Raw genomic sequence first — 15,309 nt, 5'->3', positions numbered from 1 at the left:
CCCCCCCCAAAGTATAGAAATCATACTAACATGCAGCATCCTTGGTTAATACTGGTTGAGAAATATCACTTGGTGGCCCAATTCCTGCCCTGTTTTCTGCACTGACACGGAATTCATATTCATTTCCTTCTAGGAGTCCAGTCACTTTGCATCGAAGGTCTGATACTGGTTTCTTTGTAACTCTGACCCATCTCACGCCTTTTCTTTCTCTTCTTTCCACATGGTAGCCTGTGATTTCACTGCCACCGTCATCAGTTGGCCTTTTCCAGGTTACAGTAACAGTGTTTTTCGTAATATTTGATACTTCTGGTTTACCAGGTGGACCAGGAGGCCCTAAAAGGAGGAAAACAGGTTTTGATAAACACATAAATGTTTTTATATATATATACAGCAGTAAATTCATATACCTTTTGACTAGTTTTGCTTACCAAATCTATCCACCATTTTAACTGGCTCTGATTGAGATGGTTCTCCTTTGCCATACTGATTCACAGCAGAAACACGGAAAAGGTACTCATTTCCTTGAATAAGCTTAGTCACAACATGCCTACAAGACTGAATGTCTTCAGCAACTTGAGTCCATAGAAGGCGGCTAGTTTCTCTCTTTTCAAGTACATAAGACTTGATTGGTGACCCGCCATCTTCTGTTGGTGGTGTCCATGTGAGAGTAGCCTTTTCAGCTGAAACATTGCTCACTTCAACTGGTCCAGGTGGGCCTGGTACATCTAAAACTTTTACATGTACGTGTTCTTCTTTAGTACCAAAAGGATTGGTTGCAGTGATCGTATATTCACCAGAATCTTTTCTAGCGGCATACTTGACAGAAAGCGTGGAAGAAGTTGGAGTTGATTCAATATGGACAGTCTCTGAAAGCTTGAAATCTTTGCCTCCTTTAGACCACACTGAAGTTGGAAGTGGCTTGCCACGGATGCTAATAGCAGACATTGTGATGGTGTCTCCTGCCTTAACAGTCAGGCCTTCTTTGACAGTAGGATCAATAACAATAGTTGGTGCTTCTGTAAAAGAGAATTAATATGTTAGGAAAGAAGATACTTAAAACATTAAAAACTGGTGTGTGCCTTTACAGGGAATACGTACCATACTCATCCTTGCATATAATGGCTCCAGTAGATTCTGATGGAGGACTAATAGCACCAGCGGTATTCTTAGCTCTAATCCTGAATTCATATTTAGATCCTTCAAAAAGGTCAGTTACTGTATATGCACATTCCTGAACATTCACATGGTTTGCCTTCATCCAAGTCTTTGAAGGTAGATCACGTTTCTCCACTATGTAGCCAATTAATTTATGTCCACCATCATATTTTGGTTCTGTCCAGATCAGAGTCACTGAGTTTCTAGTCACACTGATAACTTCAGGCTTCCCAGGAGGATCTGAAAACAACAGAATACAGAAATAGTAAAAAGTGTATATCACAGTTTTCTAACACATGAAGACTTATCTCTTTAATTTGGGAAGCTTACCAATTGGATCAAGGGCTACAATTGGCTCAGAAGGCAGACTTGGTTTACCAACTCCAGCAAGATTGATTGCCATCACTCTGAATTCATATTCCAAACCTTCTGTTAACCCTGTCACTCTGAAGTCTCTCATCTTTAATGGGGTCTTGTTTGCTCGCTTCCACAAAATACTATTTCTTTCTTTATATTCAAGGTGGTAACCTACAGAAGCATACAAACACAGGAAACACATGCTTAGTATTTCAAAAGGTAAACAAAAATGGGGGTGGATAGGAACCAACTTTTTTATTTTGCAAAAGCATCCTTGTCTGATATCTCTGAGCAGTTTCTGTCACCATTGCAGGACATCAGGCAACTGGCTACTTAAAAAGCTTTGCAGTACAATCCTGAGGTGGTGGCAGTGAAATATGAAGACAGTTCCACTGCCTTATCCATTGCCATGCCAGGCTTAAGCCAGTAGGGCAGAGGAACACTCTACACTCTGTTGTCACTTGTATTTTCCCCTCCCATTGGAAATGCGGCTCAATATCACCCTGATTTGTGGCACTGGAAGGCTTTGAATCTAAGCTGCTTCTCAACATGCCTCTCCCTCGGGCCTTACAGACACCAGAGCCTTGACGTTAGTTGGGTCTGGACATTGCAAAAGCTGGTGGAGGGTAGGAACATGTGTTACATCATGATTGGCATTTGTGAGCCTAGGATTTAACACCTTAGGTAATCTTATGCAAAATTAAATGTCAAAAGAAATACCTGTGATAGGTGAGCCACCTGTCTTTTTGGGGTCTGTCCATGTTAAATAGGCAGAATCACGCCTAATCTCGACAATTTTGGGTGGTGGTGGAGCATCGGGAACATCTAGAAATATAATAAATGTAAGAGAGAATTAGACTGAACCTTAAATGACAGAATGCTTCACAACAAGCATATTTTTTGTGCTTACCAAATGGATGCCTTGCGATTATTGGGTCAGATTTAAGACCTTCGCCGACTCCATATTTATTTTCAGCACTGATTCTGAAAGTATATTCACTGCCTTCATGAAGTCTTGTGACTCTGAAGGTAGTTTTCTGCACAGCAGACACACATGTGACCCATTTATTATTCACATTGTCTCTCTTCTCAATAATGTAGTTAGTGATTTCTGAACCACCATCATCTTTGGGAGGAGCCCATTTTAATGTCATGGCATCAGCTGTGACTTCATCAAATTTCACAGGTCCTGTTGGGATTCCAGGTTTGCCAACAACCTTCACAGAAATAGTCGCTTCTTTACTGCCAGCAATGTTCTTCAGTTTGATTGTATATTTCCCAGCATCATCTTTATGACAATCACGTACAAGGAGTGAGGTGTTAACTGCTGTAGCTTCAAATGCAACTCTTCCCGACTCAGTAAGAGCCAGGTCTTCACCTTTTTTCCATGTCACCGTTGGTGCTGGTTTGCCTTTAATAGGGATTTTCAGGCGGAAACTGCTTCCTTCTCTAGCTAAATAGCACAAGCCTGGCAGGTCTTTTAAATCAAGATCAGGTGCCACTGGAAGACAAAAAGGTATTGAATGATTGTATGTACATTTCCGAGCACAATTCAAAGTGTTGGTGCTGACCTTTAAAGCCCTAAATGGCCTCGGTCCAGTATACCTGAAGGAGTGTCTCCACCTCCATCGTTCAGCCCGGACACTGAGGTCCAGCGCCGAGGGCCTTCTTGGTAGTGGTGCCCGCCCTGTGGAACACCCTCCCACCAGATGTCAAAGAGAAAAATAACTACCAAACTTTTAGAAGACATCTAAAGGCAGCCCTGTTTAGGGAAGCTTTTAATGTTTAATAGGTTATTGTATTTTAGTGTTTTGTTGGAAGCCGCCCAGAGTGGCTGGGGGGACCCAGCCAGATGGGCGGAGTATAAATAATAAATTATTATATTATTATTATTATTATTGTATGTTCAGTGCAGTGAATACAGTTGCTTCATTTCAGTAACTTCTGTTCTGTAAAAGAACGAAAGGTTTTGTGACACCTCTGCTATTTTTGCTTTATTAGACTGGCATGGCTATCTCATGGGGTAGTTCTATCGTTCACTATACTGACATATGCAGTGTGCTCTGTGAACGAGAAAATGTATGAATCTACTCACCTATATCGTCCCTTGCCAGCACTGTAATTTCATTAGGTGTTCCATACCCAGCTTCATTTTGTGCTCTCACTCTGAAGGTATATTCTTTGCCTTCTGTTAAGTCTCTTGTTGAATACTGGAGATTCTTTGACCTCATAACTTCCTGCCACTGATTTTCACCAGTCATAAGTTCAACGATATATGCATTAATGCGGCTTCCACCATCGCTAATGGGCTTTTTCCATGATACATTGCAGGATGACTTTGTCACAGCCAAAGCCTTTAAGTCCACAACAGGTCCAGGTGTTTCTAGCAGGGAGAAAAGAATATAATGATGAACAAATCGCTAATATAAAGTTAGATGCACAAGAGCCTTTTAACAATAGCCTGATAGGGTAATCATGTGAGTATTCTCACCAGAAGCTTTAACCGCATCCCGAGTTTCACAGGGGTCGCCAATGCCATATTCATTTTCAGCAAAAACCCTGAAGAAGTAAGATTTGCCTTCCTCCAAGTTAGAGATCCTGAAACTTGTTTTCGGACACTCTGTGGCTACTGTAGACCACGACTTTCTCTCTGCATCACGTTTTTCAACCACATAGTTCTTCACTGGACTCCCGCCATCAATTATAGGAGGTTCCCATGAAATAAAGGCAGAATCTTTAGATGCTTCTTTTACAATCAGATTAATAGGTGGCCCAGGAGTATCTGTACAGATGTAAATAAACCATTCCAGTTAATGATTAAAATATATAAAATAAAACATGTATGGATAGTTAAGACCATAATAGGCAATCACGTAGCACTTACCAAGTACTTTGACAACCATTGTGTATGCTTTTTTGCCACAGACGTTCTCCAGACTCAGGACATATTTTCCAGAATCGTATTTGTTTACATTTTCACAGCGCAGGAAGGTGTCAAAGTCAGTTGATTTGATATCTAGTCCTTGCCTGTCTCTTATGTTGGCATCCACTTTAGACCAAGAAATCTTGGGAGGTGGACGGCCTCTCACTGGCACATAAATCCTCATTGTGACTCCAGCACGTAATACCAGAACTTTCCTCAATTCAGCATCAAGCTCTCCCTCAGGTGGAACTGCAATGTAAATAAAAGTAGATGTCAAATAAATTGCTGATGATAGCAATTTAAAATATAATTAAAAAAATCAGTGTCAGTGGCTGAGGCAGGATGGGAATGGAAAGGAAAGAGAAAAAATACAAAAATACAATGTTAGGGGGAATAAAGCTCAGGCTTTCTTTTTTCTTTTTTAGAAAAAGCATGCGGATGAGTAAAAGAGAGGAAATCTCTCTAAATGTTACTCTAGCCTTCCTTCCCTAATTGCCAGTTTTCATGCCACCCAGCCAGACACCAGTGGTTTCTCATATTCTTCTCTCCCTTTGTTTTGAGAAGAATCCACTCTACACTTTCAGTCAAGTTGCGGTCCCTACTTTTCTACAACTATCTAGGAGCTTCCCATTGGGAAAGTGTGCTTGCCTTGCACTCAAAACATGATACCTTTGCATTATTATTCAGAAGGAGGACATTGTTTTCTTTCACACAAGACAGAGAAGGAGCAAGTGTGTTTCTGGGTAGAGGAAAATGTACAACAATGATAGTGCAGCTGGAAAGAAAAGCTGAGGATTCCATTCTCAAGAAAATTTTAGAAACAGAGCAGAATGAGGAGCATGTGGCTAGATTGTGTGATTTTTAACAACTGAGGGAATAGTGGTTTAAAGACTAGACATATGTAAGTTCATGAAACATTTCAGCACAGAGCCCCAGTTTCTCATAGGCCCTCCACTAAACCTTCTATACCGACACCTACAATATGCATGAAAGTCAACAAGTCAGTTTCTTTTCAGGACAACTTACTTAAAATGTCCTTGGCAAGGTGCTTGTCTGGCACATCGCTTGGGTCACTATATCCAATCTTATTGACAGCATAAATGCGGAACTGGTATTCTGTGTTCTCCGTGAGTCCAGTCACAACGTAACGGGTATCTGGCAAATTCCTTGGCAAATTGCACCGGACCCAGTTATCTGTATCTGCTCGTTTTACTTCAACAAGGTAGCCAATAATAGGGCTTCCACCATCATATGCTGGTTTGGTCCAAGACAGGGTTATAGAGCTACGGGTGGTGTCAATCACTTTTGGGAATGCTGGTGGGCCAGGAGGATCTGAGAAGGAAAGCACCAAGAAATTACACAATTATGATCTGGCAGACCCATTTGCACACACTCACAAAGTCACAGAAGACTGAAAAATGTGCATGTGTTCAACTTACACTGAGGATCACGTGCATATACTGCTTTAGATACTCCGCTAGGTTTGCCGGGTCCAGCTTTATTCAGTGCAGTTACCCTATACTCATATTCTGTTCCTTCCTGGAGTCCAGTGGCTTTTATGGTTCTTTCAATGACGGGCTTTCTATTCACTTTTGTCCAGTTAACTGCCCTCGTTTCACGTTTTTCAACAATATATCCAGTTATAGGGGAGCCGCCATCATCAGCAGGTGCTTTCCAGCTTACCGACATGAAATCTTTTGTTATGTTACTAATTATAGGTGGTTCACATGGTCCAGGCACATCTATAAATAATAATTTGAAATGTTCTTAAGCAAATGTTAAAACATAGATTGACACTAAATGGGTAGAAAAATCCAGTGAGAGAAGCTTACCATATGGATTCTTAGCCACTGCTGAGTCAGTCAAAATGGGGTCACCTACTCCATATTTGTTTTCAGCACAAATGCGGAATTGGTACTCATGTCCTTCAATTAGTTTCTCAACGCTGCAGCTAGTGATGGGGACATTGGCGGTGACTTGAGCCCAGTTGGGTCTGCTTGTTTCGCGTTTGTCGACAATGTAATTAGTAATGTCTGAGCCTCCATCTTCAAGAGGAGGTTCCCAAGAAAGCATTGCTCGGTCTGTGTACATGTTTACAATCTTAACTGAAGCTGGAGGACCAGGCTTGTCTGGGAAAGAAAAATTAGGCGGTGAGTGAAGTCTTCCAACTGCTACATTTCCTGAAGTTTAAATACACTGATTCAAATGAACTTTTAGCCTACCTAGTACTTTAAGTTTAATAGTTGCTGACTTGGAACCACTTGCATTTTCAGCTGTGATAGTATAATCTCCTGTTTGCTTTCTATTTACGCTGAAGAGCTCCACAGTAGATAAATTTCTCTTGGTGGTTATCTTGACTCCTTCAACTGGTTTCAGGATCTCCCCTTCTTTCTTCCAACTAATAGTTGGCATAGGCTTGCCGAACACATTAGCCTCAAGACAAACATTGGTTCCAGCTTTTACTACAAGCAAGGATTTCATAGCTACACCGAGTTCTATTTTTGGTGGTACTGCAGTGTAAAAAAAAAATGTAGAAGGGGAGGGGGGGAAAATACATTCCAATGAGCACATAACCATGAGAAGGATAAAAGTATGGCTCAATTCTAATGGTACTCAAATGCGTTCCTTACCATTTTCTGACTGAACGGTTATTGGATCAGAAGGTTCAGAAGGCCAGCTAATGTTCACTGCTGTTTTTGCTATGGCTCTAAATTGATACTGTGCACCTTCTTCCAGACCAGTTGCAGTGTACTCTTCCAGGGGTATTTGATGGGGAGTGGTATTGCATCGTACCCATCTTTCTCCAGGCAGTTTACAGGATTCAACAAAGTAGCCAAGTATCTTGCTACCACCATCATGTTTTGGTCTTGCCCAGACAAGAGACACAGTACTCTTAGTGACATCAATAACCTCGGGTTTGCCAGGGGGATCTAAAAACAAATGAGGTCAGGTTTATTCTACGGCATTTGATAGAAAATGTCACAACACAAAGGATGCATATCACTGAACAAACATGGTATATTTCTTTCTTTCTTTTTAAATCCAGAGAAATTAAACTTTGGGCACAATTTAGCCAAAATCAAGGCTTTCCATTGGAATTCAATAAGCAAATGCTTACCTTACTTGTTGAAATCAGTGCAGTTTAAGAAAGTTTAGCTTTGGCCATATTCTCCTAATGTTACGGTACTTAAGTCGGCTCAGTATTAACAATAATAGTTATACATAATGCAATGTATGCAAATGTTTTGCTTACCAACTGGTGTTCTTGCTGTAATAAAATCTGTTGGTTTGCTAGGCTTGCTTGCACCAGCTTTATTCAGAGCATAGATTCTAAATGTGTACTCAAGGCCTTCAATTAAATTTGCACATGGGTATTCTGTGGATCGCACAAGTGTATCATTGGCCTTCACCCAAAGCAAACTGTTCCTTTCTTTACGTTCAATGAGATAACCAGTTATTGGGCTGCCTCCATCGCTGTCTGGCCTGTCCCATGCCACAAAAACGCAGTCCTTGTTCACCTTGGTAACACGTGCGTTCTTTGGTTCACTAGGAACATCTGTAGAGAAAAACATGAGATTTAAAAAATAATTTCACCCTTAGAAGTATTCTAATAAAGACTGCACCACTGTCTGAGGTGGACATACCAAATGGAAACCTTGCAATCATCTTATCGGACGGAAGCGGTTCAGAAATTCCAAATCGGTTTTCAGCACGAACACGGAACATGTATTCTTCTCCAGGGGTGAGTTTTCCAACTCTGCAATTCGTCTTTGTAACAGAAGCTACCACTGTTATCCAGTCTCCTCGACTGGTATCACACTTCTCAACCACGTAGTTGGTGATGTTGCTACCACCGTCTTCAAGAGGAGTATGCCATGACAAAGAGCAAGCATCAGCATCTATGTCAGAAATTTCGAATGGTGGCTGTGGTGGACCAGGGACATCTACAGAAAGAGATAAACATACAGGTATAAATAAGGTCATGCTCATTGATGAACCATGTTGAGAATGTTGAGAAGTAAGCATGGAAGAGAAGATTCAATGTACCCATGACGACCACTTTGATTTTCTGAGTAGCTACTCCCGAGCTGTTTTCCGCTGTTAGACTGTAATAATCACTGTCTTTCCTAATGACATCTTTAATGATGAGAACTGAAGTGCTGTCTGCTTTATGCACAGCCAGGCGGCTGGATATTGCCACATCTTTGTCTCCTTTCATCCATTTACAAGTCGGGTGGGGTTTCCCATAAACATGTGCTTCAATCCTGAGTTTCTGCCCAGCCTTTATATTGACATGATCCGGCATCAGAATCTTAGGCGGCACTGAAATTAAAAATCAAACGATAGGAAACAGACACGTAGGTCACACACAAAAATTAATAACTTATGTGCATGTATTTTGAATTAGTTCTCACAATCTTTAGCTGATATCATTCTTACTTAAAACTACCATGCATTGCCCCCCCCCCCGAAAACAAATGTCAGTCTCTTGACAGCTTTCATGCTCTTGTCTGGGGGTAGCCTGCAACTCTCCAAATGTTGCTGGACCGCAACTTCCAACACCCATAGCCACTGGCCACGCTGGCTGCAGCAAATGAGAGTTGCAGCCCAACAGTGTCTGGAGGTGTGGCTACGCCACAGACTAGCCACTTCTGATCTATATTCTGCAGAAGTAAGGCAAAAGGTCTGATATTACGTCCCCAAACCAACCAAAAACTGTTTGTTTTCAAATAGTCACCAAGGAACTAGCCCCGATAACTTGTATTCCCCCTAATATCTTTGAAATATAATATCCCTGCTTCATTTCCTCCTAGCTTCTTTTGTAGGTTTATTCTAAGGTCTGAGCAGTGTGCTATTTTATTTAATTAACTGTATAGCTGTCCTATTCTTCGGATGCAGAAAGCTTCACAACATCTTATAATGGGGAGGTGCACAAATTTTTAAGGTAAACTTCTGCATAAATGAAGCGAACTATTAAGAAACTGCCTTCTGGGCCTGGGACCCACATTCAGTACTCTTCAGGCCAGAATTAACACCTAATACTTTGCTACAGAAGATCTCAGAGCCAACGAGCCTATTTGTGAAGTTTTTTTGTAGACCCTTTTGAATGTCTTTGTATGTTGCTGTTTTGGGAAAACCCCGATAAACCCATTAAAAAAGGAATGTCACTAAAGAATCAGATTATGTGACAGGACCTAATTTTAAATATCTTTAAGAGGTGACATCCAAATTTAGATACAAAATCAAAATAATTGAATTTAAAATATATTTCAATTGTACAAGTGGTCATAGTTAGCTACTTACTCAGTTGCTCTTTAACTTCATAGATGCCTTCAGTTTGTTTTGGCTGGCTTACTCCTACAGCATTCCTTGCAGCCACTCTAAATTTGTATTTCTTTCCCTCCTTTAGGCCAGCAACAACAATATGAAGATCTTTGACGACGGAGTACTGTGTCCAGTGATCCTCAGCATGACCCTCTTCTTGATATGCAATGATGTAGCCATCAATTTTGGAACCACCGTCACGCAACGGTGGCAGCCACCCTAAAGTAGCACTGTTCTTTGTGATTTCAGTCACTTCAAGTTTCCTTGGAGGATCAGGTTCACCTTAAAAATAAAACAGGCAGGCATAATTTCTAAGATCATTACATCTTCTCATGATTTATTAGTGGGGGGACGGGACACAGAATATATTGTACAATTTTATTTTTTCATTTGAATACATAAGTCATGAGACCAGTGGTTTCTCTGAACTTTGTAGTACCGTATTGGCCTGAATATAAGCCGCACCCAACTATAAGCCGCACCTTTAAAATTCAAGGGGGAAAGAGAAAAAGAATACCCGAATATAAGCTGCTCCCTTAAAATTCCACAGGCACTCACACCCTTTCCTTTTTACCGTATATCTGCTTTAGCAGCAATATCGTAAAAGCCAATTTTTGTAAGGTCGCAAATTTAAGTCACACTTTAACTTTTCACAGTCAGAATTTGGGAGAAAAAGTGAGGCTTATATTCAGGCCAATACGGTACTTCTATTCTGGTTTGATTGTTTTTGTGATCCACACATTGCCTCCACACCCTGGAAGAAGACTCAGCTGGCAATGTATTTGTGGACAGGTTATATTCTTTGAAATATAGCAAATAGAAGATCTGTCAAACAACAAGTCAATTAAATAAGTGCAGGGAGGTGAGGTTATCTCATAAATATGAGGGAAGCATTCCTCTTGTTCCTTGGGCATGTGTCTGTCTACATTCTGTTGCTCCCCAGTCAAGGATTGGGTTTGTGAGTCGAATATGTACCTCAAGACACATTGTCAAAGCACTCACCTCAAAATACCCCCAAGCCACAGGGATATTTCTGAGTGTTAATGCCTGAGTTCCCCCAACCTGAAATTAAAGGCATCTGAAGGCAGTGTTGTATCAGGAATTTTTTAGTGTTTGATGTTTTATTGTGTTTTTGTATTTGTTGGAAGCTGCCCAGAGTGGCCGGGGCAACCCAGCCAGATGGGCAGGGTATAAATAATGAATTTATTTATTTATTTATTATTATTTTTATTTATTAAGCGCAGTGACAACTGATTTTGACTATCTGAACTATCATACAAAATCTGAATCTCCTGAATGAAATAATACAGAAGCTACATCAACAAATACTTACTTAGCGGATCTGTTGCCAGGATTGGTTTGGGTGTGTCCCTTGGAACACCAGGGCCATATTCATTGACAGCAATGACTCTGAAGAAATACTCAGTTCCTGGCATAAGATTAGAAACCTTGAAACTAGTCTTCTTTACATCATCGGTAAGTTTTGCCCAGGTCTTTCTCTCAGCCTCACGTTTTTCCACGATGTAATGTGTGACAGGACTACCACCGTCATTTTCAGGTGGAGTCCATGAAACCTGACAGGACGTTTTTGTGACATCCTTGACACTAAGCTCTGCTACAGGTCCAGGAGTATCTATTGGAGGAAAGGAAACAATAAACAACCAATATTAGGCCACAATTATTCAAAGTAAGTGGGGAGAGTCCCATGGAAAAGAAACTGCAATGAATAACACATTCATAAATCACAGAACAACAATTAATAGATGTTAAAATTATTGACATTACTTACCAAGGACACGGACATTCACAAAGACTGCCTTTTCTCCAGCAGGGTTAACAACTGTCAAAGTGTATTTGCCTGAATCATCCCGTGTAGAATCGGGGATGACGCAGAAGGCCATTGTGTCAACCAGGTCAACCTGGCCTCTTCTGATCACATTGTCAATTCCCACCTTCCTCCAGGTAACTTTAGGTGCTGGTCGCCCTCGAATAATGGCAAAAAGTCTTATGGGGCATCCTGCTCTGACTATGACTAACTTTCTCAGACTTGCATCCAAATCGATTTCAGGAGGTTCTGAAAAGGAACATTAAAAGTTTAGATTTTGAAAGCAATTTTTAAGATAGCAAATAATTTAATGGCCTGTTGGCAAAATTACCAAGAATTTCTTTGGGAGAAACAGCTTCTTTCAAATCAGCAGGCCGGCCAATGCCTACTTGATTTTGGGCAGAAACCCGGAACTCATATAGTTCTTTCTCCTCCAAGCTTGTCACTGTAAATTCTGTATGAATAACTTGTGTAGCAACATTGCATCTTTTCCATCCTTCCTCAGGACCTGCTTTTTCAGTTTTGGGTCTCATTTCTACCACATAGCCAATAATAGGAGCACCACCATCATAGACTGGCTTTCCCCATCCAAGAGTAATAGAGGTCTTCGTGCTATCAACAACCTTAAGATTAATGGGAGGACCAGGTGGTTCTGTAAGATGACAGAAAAGTACAGAAGTAAGCATATCAGTGAATCAGAGAAAGATAATTTAAATTGAAGTATTACTAACAAAAAAATATTGGAAAGATCAGTACCTATTGGATCCTTCGCTATTGTTGGTTTTGATGGGTAGCTTGGTTCACCAATTCCAATTTCATTTTCTGCCCTGACACGGAACTGATATTCATATCCTGGAATGAGATTTGTAACTTTCTTGCGTCTCTCTGGAATTGCACTTTTGGTAACAGGAACCCACCTTAATGACCTTTTTTCTTTCTTCTCTAATATATATCCTGTGATTGATTTACCACCATCATATTCTGGTGGATTCCAAACTACAGTCATCTCTTCTTTGCTGACCTTTGTGACTTCTGGAGGATCTGGACGACCAGGTCTATTATACTTTGTTTTTGCTATAATTGGCTTAGTCTCTGTTGGGGGACCAGTGCCCATTTTATTCTCTGCACGGACCCTGAATATATATTCATTGCCTTCAATGAGATGTGTTACGTGTATATGGGTCATTAGCACAGAGGAGGAATATGTAGTCCAAACCATTCGTCTGCTTTCACATTTCTCTACAATGTAGTTCTGAATTTCACAACCACCATCATCTTCAGGTACATCCCAGCTGACTGTGCATCGGTCATTTGAAACATCAGCCACCTTCAAATTTCTGACAGGTCCTGGTTTGTCCAAAACATTTACAGTAGCATATGCTACAAAGCTACCAGCTGGATTAGTGGCAGTAATAACGTATTTACCACCATCTGTGCGCCTTGCTTTGGAGAGAAGGAACTTAGATGAGTCTGAAGTTGTTTCAATTTTGGCCCGTGGAGATTGGGATAGATCGGCAGAATCCTTTGCCCAAGATACTTCTGGTTGGGGCTTGCCTCTAAGTCCTGCTACAATTTTTATTGGTTCACCAGCTTTCACAGTCAGTACTCCAGACAGCTTCAGATCAAGTACAGGTTTCAGAATTTCTTCTTTAACAACAACTTCACTTGTCTTCACCCAGTCACTTTCCCCACCTTCATTCTTTGTCTGAACTCTGAACTGATAAATTTTATTTTCAACGCATTTGTCAACCATATAGTGTGTTTCCTTAATGCTACCTTTGTGCACTCTTTCCCACTCATCGGAATCCTTCAGTTTTCTTTCAACATGGTATGTTAAGTTGGGGCTGCCACCATCGTAGTCTGGTCTCCTCCATTTCAGATATACAAATGTCTTTCCTGTTTCTGCAATGTGAAGGTTTTCAGGCTCACCTGGCCTGTCAATAGGGTTAATAGCAAGGATTGGAGTTTTGGTCTCGACAACTGGACCTGGACCTACTTTGTTTTCTGCACAAACACGGAAGAAGTATTCATGATTTTCAACGAGATGTGCTTTCACTATCCTCTTAGTAAGATCAGAAGAAACTATTGACCAGCCTCTCTGGTTTGGTTGACGATACTCTACTATATAGTTTGTAATTTCTGAGCCACCGTTATCTTCAGGATTCTCCCAAGAGACCATGCAAGAATCTTTGGTGACATAGGTTACTTTCAGGTTCTGGCAAGGTCCTGGCCTATCAAGCACATTAACAATAGCTGATGCTTGGGCATGTCCGCTGCTATTCTTAGCTGTAATTAGGTATTTTCCATGGTCTGCTCTTACAGCAGGTTTTATTTGCAGCTCTATATGAGGGAATTCATTAATTATGTCAGTACGCTTATCTTTCGTTATATTTTTGCCATCTCTAGACCATGTTATGTCAGGATCTGGTCTGCCCCTCACTTTGCCTATAATCCTTATTGTTTGGCCTACTCTGACAGTAATTACATCTCGGCAGGTCAAATCCAGTTCTACCTCTGGAGGCATGAGAATGTCTTTGGCAAGAACTGTTTCTGGCAATTCTCTGGGTTCTCCCTCTCCTACAATATTAGCAGCTTTAATGCGGAATCTATATTCATTTCCTTCAATTAACCCAGGTACTGTAAAGGCACATTGTCTGATGAGTTCATCTTTGTTAATTCTATTCCACTGAGTAGTTCCGCTTTTCTGGCATTCCACAACATATCCCAGGATGGGGCTACCACCATCTTTGAGTGGCTTAGTCCATACTAGCTCAGCTGTTTCCCTGGTCTTATCCTTGAGTTTTGGATTAATGGGAGGTCCAGGAGGTGTCATAGGGCGTGATGCTTTGATTGGATCAGAAGGTGGAGATGGCTTGCTTATGCCAGCACTGTTTTCTGCAAAAACACGGAATTCATATGTGCTGCCTTCAAAGAGGCCTGTAGCTCTAAATTTCAGATCAAGCACTGGAGATTTGTTGACACGTATCCATTTCCCTGAGATTTCACGGCGTTCAAGTATGTATCCAGTTATTGGACTTCCACCATCAGATTTTGGCACAGTCCAACATACAGTTGCACCATTTTCTGTAATATCATTAACTACTGGTTTACCAGGTGGAGATGGTGGATCATGCAGAGCCTTGGCAACTGTTGGTTTTGAATCAAGAGGTGGACCAACGCCTATCTTATTCTCTGCACAAACTCGGAAAATATATTCACAGCCCTTCTGTAGACGTGGAATTTTAATTCTAGTTTGATTAGTCCCTGAAGAGACCACTCCCCAGGTTTCTTTCCTTGTCTCTCGTTTCTCAACAATGTAATTAATTACAGCGCTTCCACCATCATCTTTAGGAGGTCGCCAAGCAATAACCATATGATCGGGAGTGACTTCCAGAATATCAATTGGGCCAGTTGGAGGACCAGGAACATCCAAAACTGTTAGATGAACAGGAACAGTTCTGCTTCCAGCTATATTGGATACTGTGAGCAGATATTCTCCAGTGTCTTTTCTTGTGCAGCTTTGAATAGTGAGAACTGTAGAGTAATTATCAGTATCAATCTTGTAATTGCCTTCTGATTTGATTTCAACATTATCAGTGACCCATTTGGCAGTGGGAACAGGTACGCCTCTCATGATTGCAGGGAACCGCACTGTGCTGCCAGCTTTAACAACAAGGCCTTCTATTAATTTCACATCTAGATCAACTGATGGTGGCACTGAAAT

The 15,309-nt window shown here is 41.0% G+C and overlaps 1 protein-coding gene across 48 annotated transcripts in view; it reads right to left on the bottom strand.

Annotated features, from left to right (window-relative positions):
- Positions 1 to 15,309, bottom strand: part of TTN (titin) — a 293,526-nt gene that overhangs the window by 48,478 nt on the left and 229,739 nt on the right. For all 48 annotated transcript variants that reach the window (XM_081862229.1, XM_081862238.1, XM_081862246.1 and 45 more), the window contains 22 exons: positions 12,342 to 15,302; positions 11,917 to 12,237; positions 11,550 to 11,834; positions 11,094 to 11,393; positions 9,740 to 10,042; positions 8,483 to 8,758; positions 8,080 to 8,379; positions 7,689 to 7,991; positions 7,066 to 7,365; positions 6,658 to 6,945; positions 6,268 to 6,564; positions 5,875 to 6,177; positions 5,462 to 5,767; positions 4,397 to 4,684; positions 4,004 to 4,294; positions 3,608 to 3,895; positions 2,423 to 3,013; positions 2,233 to 2,337; positions 1,486 to 1,683; positions 1,099 to 1,395; positions 429 to 1,016; positions 31 to 333 (listed from right to left, as the gene is read on the bottom strand). In XM_081862229.1, coding sequence (XP_081718355.1) covers positions 31 to 333; positions 429 to 1,016; positions 1,099 to 1,395; positions 1,486 to 1,683; positions 2,233 to 2,337; positions 2,423 to 3,013; positions 3,608 to 3,895; positions 4,004 to 4,294; positions 4,397 to 4,684; positions 5,462 to 5,767; positions 5,875 to 6,177; positions 6,268 to 6,564; positions 6,658 to 6,945; positions 7,066 to 7,365; positions 7,689 to 7,991; positions 8,080 to 8,379; positions 8,483 to 8,758; positions 9,740 to 10,042; positions 11,094 to 11,393; positions 11,550 to 11,834; positions 11,917 to 12,237; positions 12,342 to 15,302 — 9,492 coding nt within the window. The remainder of the gene's footprint in view (positions 1 to 30; positions 334 to 428; positions 1,017 to 1,098; positions 1,396 to 1,485; positions 1,684 to 2,232; positions 2,338 to 2,422; positions 3,014 to 3,607; positions 3,896 to 4,003; positions 4,295 to 4,396; positions 4,685 to 5,461; positions 5,768 to 5,874; positions 6,178 to 6,267; positions 6,565 to 6,657; positions 6,946 to 7,065; positions 7,366 to 7,688; positions 7,992 to 8,079; positions 8,380 to 8,482; positions 8,759 to 9,739; positions 10,043 to 11,093; positions 11,394 to 11,549; positions 11,835 to 11,916; positions 12,238 to 12,341; positions 15,303 to 15,309) is intronic.

Source organism: Podarcis erhardii (genome assembly GCF_964252035.2).
Source record: "Podarcis erhardii genome assembly, chromosome: 1".
NCBI lineage: Eukaryota > Metazoa > Chordata > Lepidosauria > Squamata > Lacertidae > Podarcis > Podarcis erhardii.
This window is presented reverse-complemented; position numbering and strand designations above follow the sequence as displayed.